Source organism: Melanerpes formicivorus, unplaced genomic scaffold (assembly GCF_026170545.1).
Source record: "Melanerpes formicivorus ecotype bairdi unplaced genomic scaffold, bMelFor1.0.p_v2 SCAF_13, whole genome shotgun sequence".
In the NCBI taxonomy this organism is placed as follows: domain Eukaryota; kingdom Metazoa; phylum Chordata; class Aves; order Piciformes; family Picidae; genus Melanerpes; species Melanerpes formicivorus.
Window position 1 is genome coordinate 5,917,848 of NW_027142365.1, and position 24,385 is coordinate 5,942,232.

At 41.8% G+C, this 24,385-nt stretch overlaps 1 protein-coding gene across 2 annotated transcripts in view; it reads left to right on the forward strand.

Annotated features, from left to right (window-relative positions):
• LOC137444863 (sodium channel protein type 5 subunit alpha-like) overlaps positions 1 to 24,385 on the forward strand; it is a 227,243-nt gene that overhangs the window by 185,065 nt on the left and 17,793 nt on the right. For both annotated transcript variants that reach the window (XM_068145943.1, XM_068145942.1), the window contains 3 exons: positions 1,227 to 1,400; positions 17,102 to 17,224; positions 23,656 to 23,937. In XM_068145943.1, coding sequence (XP_068002044.1) covers positions 1,227 to 1,400; positions 17,102 to 17,224; positions 23,656 to 23,937 — 579 coding nt within the window. The remainder of the gene's footprint in view (positions 1 to 1,226; positions 1,401 to 17,101; positions 17,225 to 23,655; positions 23,938 to 24,385) is intronic.

The window sequence follows — 24,385 nt, forward strand, 5'->3', positions numbered from 1 at the left end:
TGTGGGGACAAATGGACAAGCTTTGGCAGAGGCTGCCAAAGCTTTCTTGTCAGATTAATTACTGTTCCCTGGCAGGCAAAAGAGCATTGTGACTGCTTGAGTGACAAGTAACACACTTCTTGTATCTCCAGGCACTGGGTGTTTGCTAACTTTTTTGAAGTTCTTCAGAAAGTAGCTACAGATCTTGAAATATGTACATGCAGATAATTAAAATGATTAGCACAGACCCTCTCAAAGACTACTGTTTCTTTCTGCCAAGTCCCTGGCTCACATGATGGGACCAGACTAATGTCTTGGGTTATCCAGGTTACAGGAACACAGGAGCAGCTTGTGTAGTGACAGTCAGTAGAGTAGCTGGGGAAGCAGATCCACTGCTTGAGCTCAAAGCCCCAAACAAGGCCATGTTTTATGCAGCCCTGACACCAGCATCCTGCATTTTATTTGATGTACATTAGAAAGTGCAAGATGAATTGTGATCAACTTTCTCTATTTTAGTAGGCGTATTGGTTTATATCTTAAATATTTTAAAGGGGTTATTAAGTTGCTTGTATTTGATACAGATACTGAAAGTCCTTTGATGATGCCCTGCATTAGATCAGTTAGGGAGACAGATGAGATGGGTAGATAGATACCTTGACCTTTAAAACATAATTGGTCTGTTAAGTGAATAATAATGAGCATTTCTTGAAGCAGATTGCTATAGCTACCTGAAATGTGATGGCTGAACAGAAGCCAGGGAACTTCAGCACTCTATAGCACACATAGGTTAATAACCCAATTTTTCACCTTTAGCAATAAGACCTATTTGAGTAAAAAGGGTCAGATTCTGCCTCCTGTGCCCTCTGACATCTGAGATGCTTTAATAGCAGTGGCACAGCCAAGGGGTGCTGAGGCAGCATGCCCTTGGGCAGCTTGGGGTGGCAACCTGCTCACAGATTCACCTTCCCAAATTTAGGGTGCTTAAGCTCTTCTCACGCTCAAAGGCTGTCTAGTCAATACAGCCAGTAGAGGCTGGAGAGAGATAATTATGCATGTGTCCTTTATGAAGGTAAACTGAACAGACCTATCTCTTCCTTGCACTCTTTCTGATGATAACATTGAAATATATCAGAAATAGCTGACAATACATGATATCCCCTCCAATAACCCTGCAAACTTGCAGTGCAGCACCCATGCCTTCCAGCACAGCTTAGGAGAAGGTTTTAATCAGTCTTTTGTACTTGCAGGCTTTTGAAGATATTTACCTTGAAGATCGAAAAAACATAAAAACCATGCTGGAATATGCTGACAAAGTATTCACATACATCTTTGTCTTGGAAATGCTTCTGAAATGGGTGGCTTATGGCTTCAAGAAGTATTTCACCAATGCCTGGTGCTGGCTGGACTTCCTCATTGTAGATGTGAGTATCATTTTGGAAATATAGTGCTTCTGGTGTTGGATTTTATAATGTGTAAGTATGGGCTGTTAAGTCTGTCAGCTATGTGTTTGCAAAATGACAGCCAGCTCTCTGATTCTGAGTAACAACCCTAGTAGGCAAAGCTCAGAGAGGGCCTTGATATGCAAACGTGCATCCCTAGGAATCAGCGTGCCGGAGTGGAGAAGACTGCTTTGTGTCATTACATAGAAGTGTCACCCTGCTAATTTGAGTCACATTCCCTTCTCGTCCCTAGGAACTCACTCTTTCTTTTAGCATTTAACATCCCATTCCACGCTTTCAGCTAGCACAAGGTCTGGTTACCTCTGACTGCTCCACACATGACCTCGACACACAAGTCTTTCAGCAGATTAGAGAAGCTGTCCTTGGCATAGCTTCCCCGGGAGGCTGCCAGCAGCATATAACAGTATGTTCAGTACTGTCTCTCAAGTATTTACCAGTGAAGGAGTCCAGGAAAAGGTGTGAATAGTCCTCTTGTCAAAGTGATTTCACTATCCCAAACCTTACAAAATACTCCAAATCCTTGAAATACCCCAAAGATTCATTCTCCTGTGAGAATAATCCTTAAAAGAAAGTAGTAGCTGAATAAAAGGGAGCTCCTGCCCCAGGAGTCTTGCTGGTACCGTATCCCCTTCAAAGCTTCACGTTTCCTGGATCTGGGATCTGCCAAATTCAGGGAGGGAGCAACAATGCTGCTCAGCTCCAGGAGAGGTTTGACATTTCAGCACAGTATACCAATGAGAAGGCAATTATCTCCCTGAGACCATTTCTTATTAAATTGAGGTATTAATGCAGAAGGCTGGCAGGGCTCTGCCATGACTGGGGAACTTATTAAACTTTTGATGAATTATTTTGCCCCATTTTACATCTGAACCTTGACTCGGGGGAGAGCTGCAATTTCTTTGGCCCTAGTCCAGGAAAGCACTTCAATGGGACAATTTACTTGTTTGAAGTTATGGGCACATCTAAGTGTACTGCTGGATCAGAGCCTTTGGAAGCTTCTCCAGAGCTTTAATAAATTGATTTATGAAAAGGAAGTGCTACATAAATTGTTGCTCATAAATTCCTCTTTTCATACATGCGTGGAAACCTCTTAAAGGGGAGGTACTCATTTTCCACAGATTAGCTTCAAGAGAAGAGGAAGACCTGGTTTAATTATCTGACCACAAAGTTGGAAAGCACCAGTCCATCACTTATAGCCCAACCCTGCAAACTCTGCTTGCTGTGGTTGATGTCAAGTGGCAGCTTTTCTTTCCTTGGTTCTCCATCTGTAAAATGGGACTAATAGGACTCACCTAAAGTACTGTATGGGCTTCCAGGAATTTATTACTGGAGTTGTTGTTTTAATGAGCTTCTGAAGACTAGAAGGGCTGGATGAGGGCTGAATGTTGCCACAGCTAGGAGTTGGGATCTTCGTGATGGGAACAACGGTTTGCACAATTAACGCACTAAAACCAGTTTGGAACTGTGCTACCTCATTAGTAGTTTGAAATTAGGTGCACACTTGTAAAGAACACATACTATGTAGCATGACATCTAATTAATACCAGAGAGTGAAACCAAAACTGAGTTCAATTCTGTCCTCCATGTTAAAAAAACCCTTGGAACAAGAGCTATACAAGAATGCAAAGTCAGTATGTAACCCCAACCTGTTTGCCTTTTAATGGTGGGGTTTGTGAGTATAATGACAGAAGGCAGAGGCAGCCAAGATGGACTGGTGAAAGGGGCTTCACCAGCCCTGCCATGCATCCAGAACTCATAAGGAATCATAGAATCATAGAATCAATAAGGTTAGAAAAGACCTCAAAGATCATCAAGTCCAACTTGTCACCCAGGACCTCATGACCACTAAACCATGGCACCAAGCGCCACATCCAAATAAAACACTATTGTGGGGGAAAGGGGATTGTAGGCCCTTGGGACTCCCCTTATTCTCAGAAAATCCATCCCAGAGCCTTTTTACTGGCCTTGAGGGGGGTTGAGGGATTTTTGTTTGTTTATTCATTTTCCTAACCCCCATTTCAATGTTACTTCTACAGGCTCCCCAACTAACCTAAATGTTGCTCCAGCCTTGAGTTGTTTTAGTTACTGATTGACTCACTTGGCTGATTTAATGGCTGGACTCAACCTTAAAGATCTTTTCCAGTCTAAAGAATTCTATGACCCTAGGAAACGGCTTGTCCTTTGGTGTTCTCAACGAAGAAAGCTTTTCCTCATGCCCATTCTCTTCTCCAAAGTCATTTCCCAATGCAGATTATGAGAACCTGGTACTGTATTTTTAGCAGGTTTAACAGATGCTCTTCTCCTACCCTATTGCTCACACACCCTGCCACTCTGAGTTGGCAGAGTAACATGCTATCACATTTTATTTTTTTTTTTCCAGCACACTTCTTACTTCAATTTACATTTTTCTTTTTGGTCCTTTGAGAACCAAATCACTGCAACTGAGCGGCAGAAAGGGAGTGAATGGGCGAATTAGCTCCTCCAAAGGAAGCAGATGAACCACTTGTCTGATTTTCTCCAATTTATTTGTTTGAAATTATTCACTTAAAAATTCCTGATCTGCAAATTATTCATTAGCAGTTTGGTGTCAGTATTCAAACTCCAAGCTGTGGTGGTTGATTCTTTCGTTGGACATGTGAAACCATCTATCATCTGTTTTCGCTCATTGTACAAATGCAACTCAGAATCTTTTTTTTTTTTTTCCCCTCTTGTGAATAATTCATAAAACCAGCTCAAAATTTGCAAGTATTCACTATTTCTAAATGGGAAGTGAACCCAGAGGGGGTAAAAGCATAATGCTGCTGAATTTACTGTATTTTTATTTGCACTTCCCCTGCCTCGTGAAAAACCTTTGACACTGATTTGGGCCAGTGGAACAGCAAAGGCTTCAGCTCACAATTGTGGATTAGGAAAGAAAAAAATCTGTGTCTTGCAAAGCCTGAACAGCAAAACACACAGTAATCCACAAAGTGAGAGCTATTTTTTGCTAGATGTAGAATCCCTAAAGGATGATCTCTGATAATGGGCTTCTCTGCATCTCAAAGAAGTGTGCTAGTGTAGCAAAACCATAAAAGAGTGCTTTTAAATACGTTGCAATACAATACAGTCCTATCAACAACACTGCAACAGATTTCTTTAGGAGGACAGACTGAAAGAGCTGGGGCTGTTCAGTCTGGAGAAAAGAAGGCTCTGAGGTGACCTTATTATGGCCTTCCAGTATCTGAAGGCTGGGGAGGGACTTCTTAGGATATGAGGTAGTGATAGGACTAGGGGGAATGGAATGAAGCTGGAGGTGGGGAGATTCAGGCTGGAAGTGAGGAAGAAGTTCTTCACTGTGAGAGTGGTGAAGCCCTGGAATGGGTTGTCCAGGAAGGTGGTTGGGGCCTCATCCCTGGAGGTGTTGAAGACCAGGCTGGATGAGGCTCTGGCCAGCCTGGTCTAGTGTGAGGTGTCCCTGCCCATGGCAGGGGGTTTGGAACTGGATGATCCTTGTGGTCCCTTCCAACCCTGACTGATTCTATGATTCTGTGATTCTAAGGGAGAAAGGAGTAATCAAACCACAAAGTACAGGGCTCACTTCAGCTTAGGGCATGGAGAAAGACGCCTCACATGTTTGCTGAAATTGGAATATACAGGGCAATTAGTGTTAATGCACATCTGTACGTGTTACCTCCTTGCAGATAATAAATATACTGCTAAAAGTACCCCCACACACACACCTCTCTATGCTTATGAATTGGAGTGGTGGGTACTGGGTGCACAGCTCTTTTTAAATGAGGAAAAATCAGAGACCATAGCATATCTGAAGGGTAAACAGACACCAGTATCACCACCAGGAATGGTGTTTATGCACAATCCTCTTTGCTAGCATGAACAGGCAAATATTTTTGCAAAGAGCAGATATTTTCCAAGCATTCATGCAATCAAACCCTCTTCCTACAAAGCAGATTAAACAAGGAGTGTGAACTTGGCCAGAGATGGAGACACATGGCATCCAAAATGAATGTTGATGAGGACTGCTCTTAACCAGACGTGTCCCGCAACAGACAGAGACAGTCAGGATTTGAAACAAGGGGCAGATAAACTCCACCACTTGTGCATGCTGGTGTCATGTTTGATGTTCCTTTCAATTGTTTCCTCTGACCTATAAATATTATCTTGAGCTTGTCTAGTTTTGAGCTTCAGCCAGTTAGTTCCAAGCTGTGTCCCTGTCTCTGCTGACAGGGGATGGATTATTCCATTGTAGTGGTCAGTTCAGGAAAAGCATCAATCTGGAGTTTAGCATCATTCAAAGACTGGAGGTGTTGCAGTCAGCAGCTTATTCACTTGCTGCTCGTGCATTGAAGGCAGAGGGGAGAGACTGGTACCCTACAGAAGCTGTCATGAGAAAGCTCTTAGAAAAGGATGCAAAGTCCCTCACTCATTAGGCAATGCTTAGGAAAAAGTCACAGCCAAGTTTCATTGCCTGTGGCATGCACAGAAAAAATCCTCTTAAATGGTCACTAACATCATCACTCCACAAAAGTCCATTATTAAAGATCCATCATCTCCATTACAGCTTTGGGGTTCAATTTAATTGACCAAAAGGTTAACCCCAATCCAGGCTTAAAAAACTCACTAATTGTCATTTACTGATTTCAGAGATGAGAGTTTCTCCACCAATTCATTCTAAGATTATCCCATCTTTCAAGATGTGATAATGGGAAAAGCTGTTTTCTTAAGCAGTTGCTGAAATGCTGGCAGCCTCCTCCCCCTTCATCCCTCCGCAGCAATGGGTCCTAAGGCTATATCCTGTAGTGAGGAGGGGAGGATCGTCACTGGTTTCTCTCCAGCTGACCCATGGTGGAAAAGGATTGTTGATAGAATCATAGAATCACAGAATCAGTTTGGTTGGAAATTATCTTTGAGCCCAACCATTATCTAACTCTACCTCTGGTGCTTAACCATGTCTCTCAGCACCACAACTCTGCCTCTTTTAGTGACCTCCAGGAACGGGGATTCAACCACCTCCCTGGGGAGCCTGTTCCAGTGTTTGAGAACCAGTTCAGTGAAGAATTTTCTTCTAATATCCAACCTAAACCACCCCTGGTATTCTTTCCATCCCTTTTCCCAGAAAGCCATGGAGTCAAGACCTCCCAAAAGCTTTAAGCAGAATATCTCCCTGCAAAACCAGTGCAAGCAAGGCTCAGCAGTGGATTTGGAGATCAGACATCTGAAATGAGTTATTCAAAAAGTCCGCTAGACAGGATTTTGTAGGAGCTTTTAAGGAAGTAAAAGAATACATATGTCTCACACTCCTCCCGTACCTTTTGTGAATGGTTATGACACATTTCTGGTGTTTGCCTGAAGCTGCTGAATTTGCACCTAGAGCTCTCTGTTCCCCACTGAGCAGCTTTCCAAATTTCCTGTTGGCTGCCAAATTTCCTGTTTGCTTGTTTGAGAACTGCTTGTGGATGTTTAGTCATTAAATTTGCCATCATTTTCACTGAATGCTTGGAAAATACAGATCCTGTGTTTTCTGAGAGAGTTCCTGGAAAGCACTTGCTGCAAGATTTCTACTTTGAATACTTCACTGCCAGAGAAGTTAAGAAGCAGTTAATAATGTTTGAGTTTGAGAAGAACAATTTGAAACAGTCTTTCTATCCCTAGTTAAAAACTGAACTGAATTAAATTATGCCCTTGGATTGTCTTTAAGTGACAATTAAAAACTTGTTCTGTGAAGTAAATATTGGTGGCTTATGATTACTTTAATTGTTTTTTCCCCCATCTGTATTCCCTGTTGATTAGCAAGGTGATTTCTGTTTGCTTTGCCAGTAATTACACAATCTGCTGTAATGAGTTGTTCCCAAACAGCACTGGAATCCAATTTGTATTCTTGGAAAATTATCCTAAAAGCAGGCGAATTTCATCTGGTTTCTGTTCAGAAAAGCACACAGGAGCAGTCTGGCAAAAATACAGCCAAGGCAGAGCAAAAATAATACAGCTTGTCACTTGGGAAAGCATCTTAAGAGTGACATTATTAGTGCTCTCTGTGGGTTATCAAATATCCGTGGGTTACAACAGGGCACTATTCCTTTAGTGCTCATTTTTTCACTAGTTTTCTTCTAGTTCCTCTAAGCAAATGCTTGTGTGGGATGTTTGAAGATGTCTCAGCACACATTCTTCTGGGCCTCTGCTGATAGCATAAACCTCCTAGATAAAGTAATAGGGAAGAGAATGCCGCTCCATGGTCCAGGAATCCTGGCTTTGAAGAGAAGAAAAAATAAAGAAGAAAGGCTGGTTTACTACATATTAGCTACTTTAGGATAAGTGAGGAAAAAAATCCACATGAAGATGAGATAAGTGGTTTTAATGTGAGTTAGCAGGTCATCCAATGCTGTAAATCTCCCTTCCGCCTCCCCACATTTTATCTCAACATCACACATGCAAAGACATCCCAATGTCTTGTCTTATCTTGGTTTGCACTTCATGTTAGCTACCACATGGATGCTAAAAGGAGGGCACCCAGGCTTGTTAAGTGGAAGTACAAGCTCAGTTTCAGACAAAGCACGCCGCAGCCGTAGGGAAAAGGACAGGAAACAAAGGTGAGAAGAAAAGTCCAAAGGTGTAGCTCACCCCTTGCCAACACCTTGTGGATCAGTTGCAATATGAAGAAACACTGCAATTGATGAGGAATTTCCATTGCTGAGAGAGAATTTCAGCTTTTGAGGGGAAAATAAAAAAAGGGAAAACAAAGCCCATCTCAACTCAAATTGTGCTGAATTAAGTTTACCAAACAACCAGCACCAGAACAAGAGGACACAGTCTCAAGCTGTCCCGGGGGAGGTTTAGACTGGATGTTAGGAAGAAGTTCTTCATAGAGTGGTTGCCCATTTTAATGGGCTGCCTGGGTAGGTGGTGGAGTTGCCATCATTGGGGCTGTTTTGGGGTGCTTGGTGCCATGGTTTAGTTGATTAGATAGTGTTGGATGATAGGTTGGACGCAATGATCTTGAAGGTCTCTTCCAACCTGGTCTGGTCTGGTCTATTCAATTCGATTCAATTCGATTCGATTCTCCATTTCTATTTCTTGAAGTTATTTAAAGATGAAGCCCTTTCCAGTGCCCTTTTTTAGAAGAATATGCCTGAGAAGAAAATAATGAATAAACCCCTGGAATTCTTGCATACATCTTGCTTGGCCCTTTCCTTACTGTGGGTTTAGCAGACAAATTCCTCCTACTGTGGTGTTCTCTCTTGCATGGAGGAGAAGAGCTGGGAGGGACACGTGGACTGTATTTAACAACCTTGACAGAGTCCCACATGCTCTCTAGGGATGGAAGAGAATTGTCCTACAGTTCCTTTCCCAGCAGCTTTGCAACCCCAACTGTTGCACACTGAAAATGTGTTCCAACCATCCTTGTGGCTCCACACAGGATGAGCAGGTACAGCTCAAGAGACTGATTGTAGGAGAGGGAAGGGATTAATGAGGGAAGCTGCCTGTATTAGGGATTCTTCAGTAAAAGGGGGAAGAAATCAAAGGAATTGAGATAAAACTTGAAAGCTGTGCCCCAGTGGTGTAGAGACATTGTGCTGAACTCCTAGCCTGGTATGACTGGCATTGGTGTGCTTTGTGTTAAGACAAATGAAGATGAGGTCATCTACTTCCAATACCTAACTCCTACTTATACCATTATCTTTCTGGCAGAACCCAGGAATTCTCTGACCCTTCAGAGTCCCTTTCCATCATAACATATTCAGTACAATATCAAGATCAATCATGTTCAAGAATCTAACTAAACAGAGGTGATTTTCAAGCTAAGACCTCATCAACTTGGTATTTTTCATATCGATTTGGAACATCTGATTAAATAAATGCTTTAGGAAATCAAGCAAATCCAGAACAGCACCTTGTGGAAACAGCCTAAACAGATTTTTCTCCTTCTTTTTTGTTTTGCTTGGTTTTGTGGTGTTTGTTTTTTGTTTTGGGGTGGGTTTTTTTTGCATCATGTCACATGTAAGTAGGGTTGATCCTAACCCTGCCCAGAAATAAGCATGCCTTTAGCTCAAGCACCTCAACTCCCACCAGCTGGGATGGCAGTGCATCAGAGTCAATAGGGCTGAGCCCCCAGGGAAATGTTCTCTCAGTGATCACTGTGCACACCTCTGGCATTATAATGTTATCTTCAAATAATAAATAATAAGCAAGCATATTCCTGTCTACTTCTGACAAAGGCATTCAGCATCAAGGAGGTACACTGGGATGAATTGTGTCATGGTTTTGGAGGTCTCTAAGGTATCTTCCAACCTGGTCTGGTCTATTCTATTCTATTCTATTCTATTCTATTCTATTCTATTCTATTCTATTCTATCTGTTTAAGGGAAGAGTAGCTTTCCTCTTTAGCCGCTCTAAATCATAGAAGGATAAAATCAAGACTGTTTCCTCATGGCATCTGCATGAGAAGCAGAATGTAGTTGATAATGAACACATTTTTCTGCTGTAACTCCCAGTAGAATTACCAGACTTTTCAAAGTAGGTGCCCCCCCCCCCCCCAGCAGCAATGGTTGCAACAAGGGGGAGGACTTCAGGTATTGACCAGGGTTTGGCTGATCAAGGACTATCATGTGATTCCCCAAAATTCACAGCAATCCTCCTGCCATCCTTATCCAGCACTGATAAATGGAGCTTAGATACCTGGCAAAGGTGTCTGTTTACAGTGAAAAGGTGATTTGAGGCAAGAAGAAAATTCCTTTGGTAAGCATGGAGTGGGAAAACTGCAAAGACAATTTGCCATCTCACTGGATGTAAGCTTGTAGCAGCAGGTCATTTGGTTTGCCCTCAGAAATTAGCTAAGATTTCATTCTTGGTTCACAGCAATCTGACTTGGGAATTGACTGGAGTTGTTAGAAAAGCCTGAGCAGGTGTAGAAAAGGTGACAGATTAAGAGAACAGCAAGACATAAATTATTCTGGAAACTGCCAAGAATCGATTATGATCTAGGAATGATTTGTTTTAAAACATTCAAGCCAACAGGAGTGGCACATGCAGCAAGACTGCCCTCTCAAATGGAAACATGGCTTCAAAAAGCATGGAGATGAGAACCAAGAAAGAAGCTTTGAAGACAAACTATTAGCAGAGTTTCATAGCCTTAGTTTGATTAGTGGATGGAGAAAGAAACAATAAATAAATAGAGAAAATACCCTGGGTGGGGGAGAGAAAAGAAGAGGGTATGATGTTTTTTAACCTGAATTATAAGAAGTAGCATCAGGCTTTCCAGGAGATAATTTTTGTTTATAATTAATCTAGGCACTTATGTAGCCCATCACATTATAATCCACAAGAGCACTCCACAAGCAGTAATGAACTCCGCTGCCAGGGAGGGAAGCTGTTCATTAACTCATTTCCGGACGTGCTTTCATCTCCATGCCACAGACTAGCTCCAGAACAGCCCTAAGGATTCTCTAGTCTTTGCTTGAATTGTGAGGATTGTGATTCAGGCAAACAGGTAGCAGAGGTGAGAATTTGGTTTAGGTCACCTTAGTCTCTCTCTGGGGTCCTAATTTGGAGACTGTCCTTTAGCATTATGCCCTTTATTCCTAGCATGCAATTTCTGGATTGTGAGGTGCAATCATGTCGTTAGGCACCTGTACGGCAGAAAATGCAGTGTCAGAGGGAAGAGGTAAAAAGATGGGGTTTAAAATGGTATAATAAAATCTGCTCAAAAATGGTAGATGCTAAATCACAGAACCACAGAATGGTAGGGTTTGGAAAGGACCTCTAGGTCTCATCGAGTCCAACCCCTCTGCTAAAGCAGGTTCACCTAGGTCAAATTACACGGTAATGTGTCCAGGCGTTGTTGCACTTCCTACTTTAAAACTGTTTTTCTTCAGCCTTAAAATCCTCTTTGGACATCTTTGGTGGGGTTTATATTGCCTTTCAACACTGATTTCACTGAAGTCACTGTCAGATAATGAAGACATATGTACCTACTGTGTGGCTTTATCTCTCTGTTCATAGAGAATACTTTAACAGTCCAAAACAGTGTGTGTCTGTTCACTGGTGAATTACTGTGAGCACCAATATGATCACACTGGGAATCCAGCACTACAGGGATGCCACCTGGGTGCAATCACAGGAGTTGTATTCCTCATCTCAGGAGTAACAATATTCCACTAAAACAGTAACATAAAAGACTCTGTTTTTGGTCTAATATAATCTGGTAGGTAAAATAATGAAGAAATGCAGACATTAATCTTATTAGAATATTGTCATGAAGAACTCCTGAAGAGCTATCAGTGAGGCTAATCTCTCTTCAGAGGCCACTGCCTGTGTTCTAGCAGTCTAAATTTATTGATTCTTGATTTTTCCTTGGAAACATGTATGATTGTCCTACAATGGAGCACTTTAGATCTGTGATGCTAATGCCATTAAGCCACAGAGATGACACAAAAACTGGCTTTCAGAACACCAGCCACACACCCACTAATCCCCATGGCTGGTTGTTTCTATTGTTCAGTGCAGTCACAAGACGTAAAAAACTCTTATTTTTAACTTGAGCATAACACTGAAAATGGCAAAAATGACAGCTCTGTGGTTTCTGTCTTTCTCCCTTTATCCTTCTGCAGAAGATTGTCACACAAACTGTTGTAAAAATCTATATAGATAAATCTGCATGCATAGAAATATGTAGAAATACACAGGTACAGAAATATAGTACAAGTACAATAAGTATATAGATGTAATCTATAAAGCTATATTTTAATAGATACATAGATAAAGCCATCTCTGGGCAAAGAAAGTAAGGAATGGGGGCAAGATTCTTAGTAAGATCTAGCAGGTTCTCTAAAGACCCTCAGGGGAAGTGCTAGAAGCTAGAGCAAAGGCAAACAATAATAAGGCTTCTTGGGCCAGAAGAAGTAGGATGAGAGACTTTTTAGCTTGCATGCCATGAGAAAGGTGAAGGTGAGGTGAAAGCTCAAGCCCAACATCCAGTTGAGCATTACTGTGTCCAGTTCTGGGCTTATTGTGTCCAATTCTGGGCCCCTCAGTTTAAGAAGGACATCGAAACACTTGAGCGTGTCCAGAGAAGGGCAACAAGGCTGGTGAGAGGCCTTGAACACAAGCCCTATGAGGAGAGGCTGAGGGAGCTGGGATTGTTTAGCCTGGAGAAGAGGAGGCTCAGGGGTGACCTCATTGCCCTCTACAACTACCTGAAGGGTGGTTGTAGCCAGGAAGGGGTTGGTCTCTTCTCCCAGGCAACCAGCACCAGAACAAGAGGACACAGTCTCAAGCTGCACCAGGGGAGGTTTAGACTCGAGGTGAGGAGGAAGTTCTTCACCGAGCGAGTCATTCGTCATTGGAACGGGTTGCCCAGGAAGGTGGTTGAGTCATCGACCCTGGAGGCGTTCAAGGGGAGATTGGACGTGGCACTTGGTGCCATGGTCTAGTCATGGGGTCTGTGTTGATAGGTTGGACTCGATGATCCTCGAGGTCCTTTCCAACCTAAGTGATACTGTGATACTGTGATACTGTGATTTTATGGCAAATGGTTCCAAGGAATAGTGACTCCTTAGGCTTCACCTGCTCTCCATAATGCTGCCTGGTCTTCAAAGGTTTGTTTTTTTTTTTTCTGAAACACCTCTGAAACTATTTGCAAATAGACACTGAAAGGATTAGGACTGTGTTCCATATTGTGAATCTGGAGGTTACATTGACCCTGGAGGTGGTTTCTGGGGGCCGGCACATTTGCGATACTGAGCAGAGCACAGAGCAGAATCTTACAGCAGCTCTGGGCTGCACAGCCTTGTAACAAACAAGCAACAAAAAGTAACAGAAACAGCTGACTTCACCTTTTGCTGTGATTATGTGGGGCAGTCAGCACCAATTTTGAAAACTGCTTGATTTTTTTCCTAAATATAGCCTTCCAGGTCACTTTTAATCAAGTCCACATGGCCAAGTCACTGCGTTAGTAATTCTCTTATAAATAAAATTTGACGGGGATACCTTCAAAACCAACATCCAAGCATTTAAACAAGTTGTCTGAAACTCAGTTCTGATTCCAGCCTTGTAAATCATTGCCAAATATCACACAGCTTCACGGCCTAATCCTCTGAAGAGATATCTAATGCTGTGTAAATCTGTGTCAGGAGGACAACAGCACCTGTGATGTGTTTCAGGGTGACATTTACTGCACTCTAAAGAAAATTGTAACTCTCTCAGATCCAAAGCCTGGTCTTGTAGGATTTGAACAGAATATCTTTTGCCTTGAGAGAAAGGGAAGTTACAGGACATAAATCCTGGATGAAGGAGAAAGCACACAGATGCCTGAACCAAGGCAGTTTGAAGACCTTGAGAAGCTCTGGCTTTTAGTCATTGTGAATGAAGCTTGATCTCTGTGTTCATTTTACAAATGGTGTGAGAGTGTATGGATCTGGAAGAGGCTCCTCAGGGAGGTGGTGGAATCCCCATCCCTGGAGGTGTTTAAAAGACGCAGAGATGTGGTGCTGAGGCAGATGGTTTAGCACCAAACTTGGTAGATTTAGATAATGCCTGAACTTGACAGTCTTAAAGGTCTTTTCCAACCAGAACAATTTTATGACTCGATGATCTTGGTTTCTGTCACTGAGGATGCTATTTTCTCATACATATATATATATACACGCTGTTTTCCTGATTTCTCCAACCTTTCTGGATAAGAAGCTCCAAGGCTTGGTGGGGTTAAGGCCATTTGCTACAATAAACTTTCCACCAATGACAGAAATATGTGCCACAGTGTTACTCCTAGCTCAATATTACCAGGCTTAAGGTGATTTATTTGAATGGCTTTAGTACATAAGTGTGCTACACATTTGCTGACTGCTATTAGACAAATCCTTCAGCCCATTCTCATTATTTAGACAACATAAAGTTAATGAGGACAGCAAATGAAAGGAGGAGGCTTTGGACTATAGGGGAATACAACTTCAGAGTACATGATGTAATCAAGTCTGGTATGAAACAATGAAGACAGGGGGAAAAAAAAGAATGCTCCATCCAGTTTGGAAATACTGATGAGTTTGAGATGATTTTTAAGTTAAGGCCAGATTTCATCTTTATCTGTGACCACTGACTGAGTAGGATTTAGGTGAAAGAAGCATGTCAAACTTAGAGCATTGCTTACTCTGAAATAACTACTTAGGCATGCTCATGTCATGGGTTCAGATCTGCTTTCTTAGAGCTGAAAGCAAAGGCTTCATGGGTGATTTTTACCTCCCCAGTGTCGAAGGGGCCTAAAACATCAGACCTTGAATCCTATCTGCCTGTATACTCTGATGTTTTTATAGCACACTCATCTCTAAAATACAGAAATGTTTATGAAGACCTTCCTTCAGTGTCAGCTGCTGAGTCTGTACCAGGAAGGTGAGTTTGTGTCACACCTTGTTAAAGAGTGACATGTTAAAAAGCATGGCAGTCAGCCTCCGTGCCACTTAGTTGTCTGCAGAGGTGTGCTGCCTTACCCTGGCAGATAACCAAGCTACTGCACCTAGCCCAGGCTTGGTGTCTCCGAGACCTCCTGCCCTTAGGCTTGCTGTCACCCACATGCCACAATAAAGCCATCAATAGCTAAATAATTTAAGAAATTGAGCAAGACTTACAAAGATGCTTATCTGGGCTGACAGTGCTTGCACATAAATGAATGCATATTCCAGAGAAAGGTTGTTCCACAGACACTGTCCTGTGACTTAGAGGACCAGGCATGTGTTATCCTGCTTTATGACAGACCTCATGGGTGATACTGAGCTGGTCAGCCAGCAGTGGGTTCAGAGGAAAAATCATCCCACCCTAAAATGAAAAGGGACATTTTCCACCAGAGCTGTCTGTATTCATGGGGTGTCCTTGAGTTTCCTTTTGCAGTAAGCACCTACTCTTTACACAGTGTAGAAGACTTAGCTGCTGTCTTTAAAATAACAACAAAAGACAGTCCTTCCAGATAAGTCTTGCACAGTCACACTGGTGAATGTGAGACAATCTGATACTGTGGTGACTGGGGCTGTGAAAACAGCTAAAATAATATGGCAGTAAGGCAAGTGTGATAATCAATATGCATAGGTCTCTCTCTTCTAAGAAAATAATATTTTATGATGTGTAGCTATTAATTTTTTGTTCTTTTTTTTCTTAATACATGCAAATTGGCATGCTGCTTATGATGTTAGAAAGCTGATTGTTTCTCGCTCCCTGCTCAGCAAGAATTCAGACTGTGAGCACTGATTTGAGCATGCAAATCCCAGTTGCTCCACGTGTTTGTTAACCTGGCCTGTAATCTCCACTGCCATTCAGTTCAGCCAAACTCCAGTCCTGTGGTGGGTTGCATCCCCATTTCTTACCAGCCTGGCTCTACAAAAGCTCTGAGAACATGAAGAGCATTGGAACCCCTCCATGCCATCTCCAGATTTGAAAACAGATAGTTTATTTCAAAGAAATAGTATTTGAGAGGGGTGAACCTCAACACTGAGCACTTGTCAAGTTTCCTTCTCCTTTTGAGTCTGTGCAGAGACCAGAAAAAGTGAAAAGTCCAGACTCAGAGTCATGTGCATAATTCTTTAAGAGTCTGAAGTATAGAGTGATACCTAGCTGTGGTCTAGAAGACTTGTTTCTAATAGGTAAGTTTAAGATTAGTCACTAAACAGTAATACTAAAATCTTTATCTCTGCTGGAAATCATAGAATCATAGAATCAATAAGGTTGGAAGAGACCTCAAAGATCATCGAGTCCAACCTATCATCCAAGACCTCATGACTACTAAACCACGGCATCAAGTGCCACGTCCAGTCCCCTCTTGAGCACCTCCAGGGATGGTGACTCCACCACCTTCCTGGACAGCCCATTCCAATGGATAACAAAACTCTCTCTCTCTGAAGAACTTTCTGCTCACCTCAAGCCTAAACTTCCCCTGGCGCAGCTTGAGACTGTGTCCTCTTGTTCTGGTGCTGGTTGCCTGGGACAAGAGACCAACACCCTCCTTTCAGGTAGTTGTAGACAGCAAGAAGGTCTCCCCTGAGCCTCCTCTTCTCCAGGCTAAACAATCCCAGCTCCCTCAGCCTCTCCTCATAGGGCTGTGCTCGAGGCCTCTCCCCAGCCTCATTGCCCTTCTCTGGACACGTTCAAGAGTCTCAATGTCTTTTTTAAATTGAGGGGCCCAGAACTGGACACAGTACTCAAGGTGAAATGGTCAGGTCGTGCAGGTGCTTTCATCCAAAAAGCCCTAAATTATATCACTTAGGTAACTCATATTTACAATAGTAGAAGATGCACCTCAAAGAGTGTGCAAGAAACCTACAGCACAGGCATCACAGTGCAGTGACATCTGTCACTGTGACCTCCTTTCTCATCCACTTTGTGCAAGCTGGCATTGAGAGGATTTCTGTAGTTAAAAGCCAACCAACAACTTTGAATGCATTTCTACATATTTTGCATTAAAGCAGAAACAAATTTGTTCTAAATTTCTAAGAGTTCTGCATATGTGTGAAAGTAAAAACCTTCTTTTTGTGTGTGCTAGTATAATTTAATGGCTTCCATTTCAGATATTCCCCACCACCACCACTATTCCGCTAACCAGCTCTTTCTTTTAAAGGAAGGAAAGTCAGAAGAGAAGGAAAATGACAAGTGTGTACTAACATTTTGAATTTTTGCTTTGTCTCTCCATTCAGGTCTCTTTAATTAGCCTCATTGCCAATACACTTGGATACTCTGAGATGGGTCCCATTAAATCCCTCAGGACCCTCCGAGCTCTGCGACCATTAAGAGCATTGTCACGATTTGAAGGGATGAGGGTAAGAGCATATAAAGCATCCAACAAAGCTCAACTGTGTGTCATCAAGCTTGTAACAGGGAACTGTTGCACGTGGCTTTCTCTTCATCTTGTCTGCTGAAGGAAATGAATGATAATGCTGTATGAAAACAACAAAATCAGAAATCCCTCCTTTGTCTTAATTATATCATTACAGCTCTATCCTCTGGTGGATTTAATGATAAACTAATCCCACTGTCTGACTTGTCATATTGAACTTTAAAAAGCAGCTTTTTGACCAAGGAAACATCTGGCTAACAATTACCTCTCAATTATAAGGTGTATCGGGGGAATATCCACGCTACAAGTTTGTTCCACGCCTTTGACATGTATTAAAATGAGACTGACTGGGAAAGTTCTTAAGGACTCTTTTTACTAATAATTGAAGGAAAAATTAGAAATGCTAAAGACAGAGAGGGTAAATGAATGAATATATAAAAGCTTTCCTGTGAACACATTGCAGTTTTAGTGTAGAATGTCTGGATTAATATTAAAACTGTGTATCTTGGGTTTGTTGCTCCATCTTGTGCACCTATCCCTTTCCCTTCTGCATTCCTTCGTGATGCAGCTATACCCACACAGCAGAGCTGTTTATTTGTTAAGCCCACCTGCTACACTGGTCAATTATTGTCTAGATAAGCAAGTTATTTAACTCCTTGCACCATGCATGCCTTGCAGGTGATGACAACTGTGCTCAGGATGAGCTGGGGTTGCTGCTAATCTTGCAGATTGCATGGCAAGATAAAGCAAATCTGTGACAAAATTACATGGAAAGCAATTTATATTGTGTGACAATCCCAAATCCTTCTGCTAGGCCAAAAAAAATGCTACAGCTTTCACAGTGAGGTACATTCAGGGTAAAGCTTAATTATAGACAAAATTTTGGTTCCAGGCATAAGAGACTAAAATGTGTAGCCCATCCACTAAGTTCCTAAAAATGAACTGTTCTCATTGTAAGAGCCTTGAAGTAAGACAGGCTTAGGGATGGAGAGATCAGCTGAGAGAACACTGGAAAGAGGGTGACAGAGAAGTTTATGAAAACCCTGTACCCCAACTTTGCTCTTTTGCTAATGACCAGATTTGGGGATCTATGACTTTGCTCCACAGACCCTGTGATTATCTAAATCACATTATTTTTGTGGATGAAGATAACATAAATCTAGTTGCAGATCATTGTCCTCTGTCTTAGTACTAAGATAAAAAGATGGAAGAAGCTCCATTTATCTGATCACACAAACCTCAACTGTTTTGTTCACCACACTCTTGTCAGTGAACACAGGCAATATTCTAAAGGTTATTCATAAAATAAGCCAAAAAGCAAACTGCAGATCTCAGCTGGCACAAAGTGATGGTGCATAACCGACATTAATTAAGGCTCTCACTGCTATGTCATCTGATGACCTCACTCCAGTCTTTATTAACCACTCACAAATTAAGTTGGTATCAGCAGAAGCTGCACTGATTTAACTACCAGAGTGATTTGTGCATGGACTCTCTCGAATCAGTTTAAATCTGCTTTTTGAAGGCTGAGCTTCTACTCATGGATTTTCAAGTTCAGGGGAAAACCCTGTAAAATATTCTATGCTGGCACAAGAATGTTCATCCATGATTTTCCCAAACCATGCTAGGATTCTATGATTCAAGCCTGAAAAGCAGTGGGAATAGTATCCCAAAGCATCAAAAAAGTGAAGCTGAACTAGGAAAAACATCAAAAACTTCACATCTCTATCTGAGACTAGCAAGATCCTGTCTTGGTGGAGGGGATCTTACACAGTATAGCAAATAGTATCAGCCCAGCAAATTTCTCTCCTAACATGCTTGTAGTTGTAGCTCCCTTGGTGCCTGACTCAACATCCCTTTTCTTTTGTGTCCCATGGCTGCTGCTGAAATCTATTCAGTCACTCTGAGCTATTGGAGCTACTGAATTAGCTTGTAAACGATGATAAAGCATAATTGAGAGTACGTGCTATTGGAAAATCAAATTGTTTTGTTTTCAGTTTGCCTAACCACACTTAACATGACTAGGGACAGTTAGACCTTTCATTATTAGGAGTTCATATGCTCCAAAATGCACAGGAAAATTGCCAGAGCAGTGATGGATTAAATAATGATAATGTTGAGAAGCAAACACTGACAGTAAGAAAATAATAATTGTTTGCTCTATTATAATAACTTTTTCTTGAATAACTGAAAGATCTCTGCATGGCTAGAGCAGGAGCACAACAGTTCTCATTTAGACTGAAGCAAGAGACTTATTTCAGTGATGCTGTACCTAAATGTTGGAAATGGCTGGTTCTGAGGCAGAGGCACTTGGATGTCCAAGAGGACCTGTTACTGTCAGACTTTTCCTGTCTTCAGACAGGTGCCAGTCAGTTTGCCACAAGCCTCAGCAGCTTCTCTTCCATGAAAGGTCTACAAAATAAGGCTGAGCTTTTGCCATCCTGCTTCTCTATTCCCCCCCAAAGACCCCAGTAAGACCAGTATTCCAAATTACAGTTACTGTACAACCCAGGAGTTTCCATGCCCATGCCACCACTGTGCCTCACCCACTGCTTTGAGGATCACGCTAGAGCTCAGTGTAAATTAACTTCGGTCTGCCTGTCCCAAATCATGAAGTCGCCCATGTCTCCCCATTTGCTGTTCATGAAGGAATCATTTCAGAGGTTCCACTTTCCTACAGATTTCTTTCCAGCAAGGCAGTTTATTGCAGTATTTTTAAAGGATGAGTGGGATGATGATAGGCCATTTAATGTGAAAATGATACTAGGCAAAGTCATGGTGAGGCGGCTACAAGATACATGCAGGAAAGAAATAGCATAATTAATGCTAGTTAGCATGATTTCATGGGAATAGTTCTTGTAAAACTGATATGGTCCTTTGATTTGATTACACATTATGCTGATGACGGTAACTGCGCTGATATAATATCCTTAGATTTCAGAGAGGAATCTGATACCATGGGACAGTCTGAGAAAAACATGAGCTTTGTACCAAGCCAAGCAAAGATATTTTAAATTTATTTTAAATGGATGATGGACCTCCAAAAGTAATTGTAAACAGTGATGACACGGTAAATTGGGTAATGAGTGTCTCAGGGCGAGGAATCGTTCAGAATGAGAGCTGTCCTTAACCTGGACTTTAGCAGCATCTGGAAGAAAATATAAAATCTTTGCTGAAGAGACACAAAGTGACTGGAGCAGCCAGGGATGTTATGGATAAGGGAATTTTGCTGACTGATCTGGATTACAGAGAAAATCAGATCGATTGTACAGCATCCATATTAATGAAACCACGTACGTTATACACCTGGGGAGGAGGAAAGTAGGTCGCTCCAGGGAACATTTCTTGGAAAACAGCAGCTGAGAAGGACTTAGGGATTGGGATAACTGTTCAAAAGGACATGAGCTCTTGGGCATGTCCAATAAATGAGATGACAATACGCAGGGAAATAACCCAGCAAGCAGAGGGAGAGGGCAGTCCTTCAGTACTGGAATTCCACCAAACTGCTGGTCATGGTGTGTTCCAAGTGGGAAAGTCTGTGCAGAGAGATGCAAGGCTGATTAGAAATATGGAAATATGGAAATAAGGAAACATGACAGGTTTTTTTTAATTACCCAAAGCAAAATTCAGTGGCAACTCACCTGCAGTGAAAGTGGGAATGGTAAGAGAAGATATCTAACAACAGCCAACTAGTGCCTCAAGTGCAACACATTCAACCTAAAAATATAGAATATAGCACTGTTTCCATCTGTGAGGGCAAAGGAAACCAAGAACAGATTGTAAATGATAAACTTTTTGTCTGTTATTTGACATCCTGACGCCATAACTTAGATGTCTCTGCAAAAGCTGTGCACAGACTTGGCATGGGCTTGTAGCCTGGGTCTGCAATTACTGTGGGGAGTCTGGAAGGCTCTGTTGTAGCAAAGGGAGGGTTAACACATCGTTCAAGTCTGTTTCTGGATTTAAAACCTGAATCAGCTTCTGCTGAGGAGGTGGCTTCTGAGATCAGGAGAGCTGGGGGCCAGGCACAGGCTACAGATCTGCACCACAGTGGCTTAGGACAGAGGGTAGCTTAGTTTCTAGGCTGTCCCTAAAGAAGTCACCCAGAAGGTAGTTTCACCTATAAAGGTATTTACAGAAACCAAGAAGTATGAAACCTTTTCTTATACATGGCTATACATGTTGCTATTCCTAGATACAGCAAAAATTCAGCCCTTTGCATGACAAGGTTTGCAGCTAAACTTTTAACATGAATTTATGACAATAACTTGCCTGTGTGTACCCAGCTCTTTATGTCCTCACACTGGTCTCAGTGCAAATCAGGAGTGCTTGCAGCAGACCAAATGGCCTCACACTGGTGTAAGAGCAGAAGCAGTGAGAGAAGAATGAAACCCCCTGTTAATAATTCAGTTGGAGAGGTGTTGCAGCATTTGCTCCAGCTTCATGTCGTGTTTTGTTATCTACAAACCACTGAACATAATTCAGCAGAAGGAGAAAAGCAGGATGCAGGCACGGCCCTCTCTTGCACTGCTGAAAGCTGGATGCCTGTGTCCTGTCACGGGGCTTGTGGGTGGGAGCTGAGTTCATCAGCATATGTAACATAAGTGGAGTGGCTTTGTGCTGACATGGATTAAAAGTGAACAAAAATATTGTCTCATGCAACAGGAAATGAAAGCTACTTTGACAAGGGCTGAGGCTATAGCCCAATAAATCCTTGACTTGGAAATCGGTTGTGATTTTGGGTAGCGCAGTGCATTCGGACTTAAAACAGAGAGGTTAGAAATTGATTCATGCTCAAAACTGAAAGTTAAAAGTAGCCTTAAAAAAAATAAAAGATTAAAATATATATATAAATTAAAAAAAAAAAAAATAGAAAAAATGAAGACATTGAAAAGCCTTCAGGAGTGGAACTATACAGGAAAAAAAGAGAGGGTGGGGAAAAGCTCGGGGGGAGGGGAGCGGAAATTGGTCAAGCAGCTTTTCCTGTGTGAAAATTAGCTTCATTCATGAAAGCACAAAATATAAATCTGGGGTTTGGAAGATTTACATAATGTTGTATTGTATATTGTAGATGAAGCTGCTGCTATACATGCATGAATCCCATTTTATTCTTCCGGGTATTTTTCTTCCTCAGCGATGCAAAAAATTGGGCGGAAACAAATGTTACAGTAGAAGCGCGGCAGAAAATTGGCCACTAGAAAAAGGGAAAACAGGAGCTGACATCTTCTATAATCAGATTCAATATTGGGAGAAAATTTAATTTGTATGGATCAATATCACCTTGTCTCAATTTCAGAAATGTAGATGGAGAAGAGCTTAGTGTCTGCCTACCAGGTTTTAATCTCCAAAGCATGAGACAGAGATGGAGACAAATTTGTGTAGTGTGGGGCTGGTGTCTGCAGCAATGTTGTCTCACAGCTTTGCCTGAACTGTGCAACAGAAGCACCTCCAAAAGCTGTGAAAATGGAGAAACTTTGTTGACATAGAAAGGGGGAAACTACATTTTATGATAGTGTTCCTCCCTCAAAAAGTGTCTCTAGTATAACACTTGGCGTGCATAAGTGTCTTGGTGCTCAAAACAGTAAATGATGTGCATCTTGCCTGGTTGATGTACTGCTGCTCTGATGCTACTTTCAAACCTAACAGCTGTGGAGGCTCTGTAGATGATATGAGGTTTATTTCTTTTGCATGGCTTCATGATGGTGTCCACTGGCAAGCTCCTTTTGCTCTTCATTTTTATGTATGTTTTTACACAGGGGTTTACAGCCTTCCCTGTGATGGTCTGTAGGAACTTGTCACAGAAAAAAAACATAGACTGCATTTGTTGTTAAATTAGAATGATTTCACTGTTTTAATCATGCACACTGATCAAACAGGGAAGCTGGCTCAGTACAGTATGCCTCAATCAGGTATTATTTAAATAAGGAAAATTCATCACAGCTAGAGTTCACATCCCAGGCACTATGGAGGCCAGAATTCAGTAAAAGAGTTCTGAAATCTCATTTTGTCCTTTTTGAGACACTGTGATGCACCCTAGCTGTTTCAAATTAATTGTATGAATACAAGAGATACTTTGAACAAAGTATATTACCCAGTGGGTTCTGAGAGGTCAAGATAACATCACAGATTTCTGTTGAATCAAGAGAGTTCCTTCAAAAAAATATCAGCCCATGGATGGGATGCAAACAGATTATTCCTTCAGTTCCAAAAGGCAAAAAAAAATGTATCATGTGTGAAGGCTTTACTGGGGGAGTTGGGTCCTTAGGTAGTGTTAGTAGTTAGTGTTAGTAGTTATCTACCTGTCACCATGTGAGGGTTCAACCTAGTTAATAGAGGGTGCACAACAGCTTGTTAGCCAAGTGTCAATATAATTGCTGACATGAATTCTGGTTTTCCTCTCTTTTTTCCCCTAAGGTGGTGGTCAATGCCCTCGTGGGAGCCATCCCTTCCATCATGAATGTTCTTCTCGTCTGCCTCATCTTCTGGCTCATCTTTAGCATCATGGGAGTGAACCTGTTTGCTGGGAAGTTTGGGAAGTGCATTAATAAGACAGAAGGAGATATGCCTTTAGACTCCAAAATTATTAACAACATGAGTGACTGTATACTCTACAATGTGTCAGGCACGTTTTATTGGACAAAAGTTAAAGTCAACTTCGATAATGTTGGTGCTGGGTACCTGGCTCTGCTACAAGTGGTAAGTGTGACCACCAGAAAGTAAAGGGCAAATGTTACTTGTTCCCATTGACATTATTATTTGGGGCTGGTCTCTTCTCCCAGGCAATCAGCACCAGAACAAGAAGAAACAGTCCCAAGCTGTGCCAGGGGAGGTTTAGACTGGATGTTAGGAAGAAATTCTTCATAGACAGAGTGATTGCCCATTGGAATGGGCTGCCTGGGGAGGTGATGGAGTCACCATCACTGGGGGTGTTTAGGAGGAGACTTGATGGGGTGCTTGGTGCCATGGTTTAGTTGATTAGATGGTGTTGCATGATAGATTGGATGCGATGATCTTGAGCATCTCTTCCAACCTGGTCTGGTCTATTCTATTCTAATTCTATTCTATTCTATTCTATTCTATTCTATTCTATTCTATTCTATTCTATTCTATTCTATTCATTTAAAGGCTTGGGTTAACCTCTATG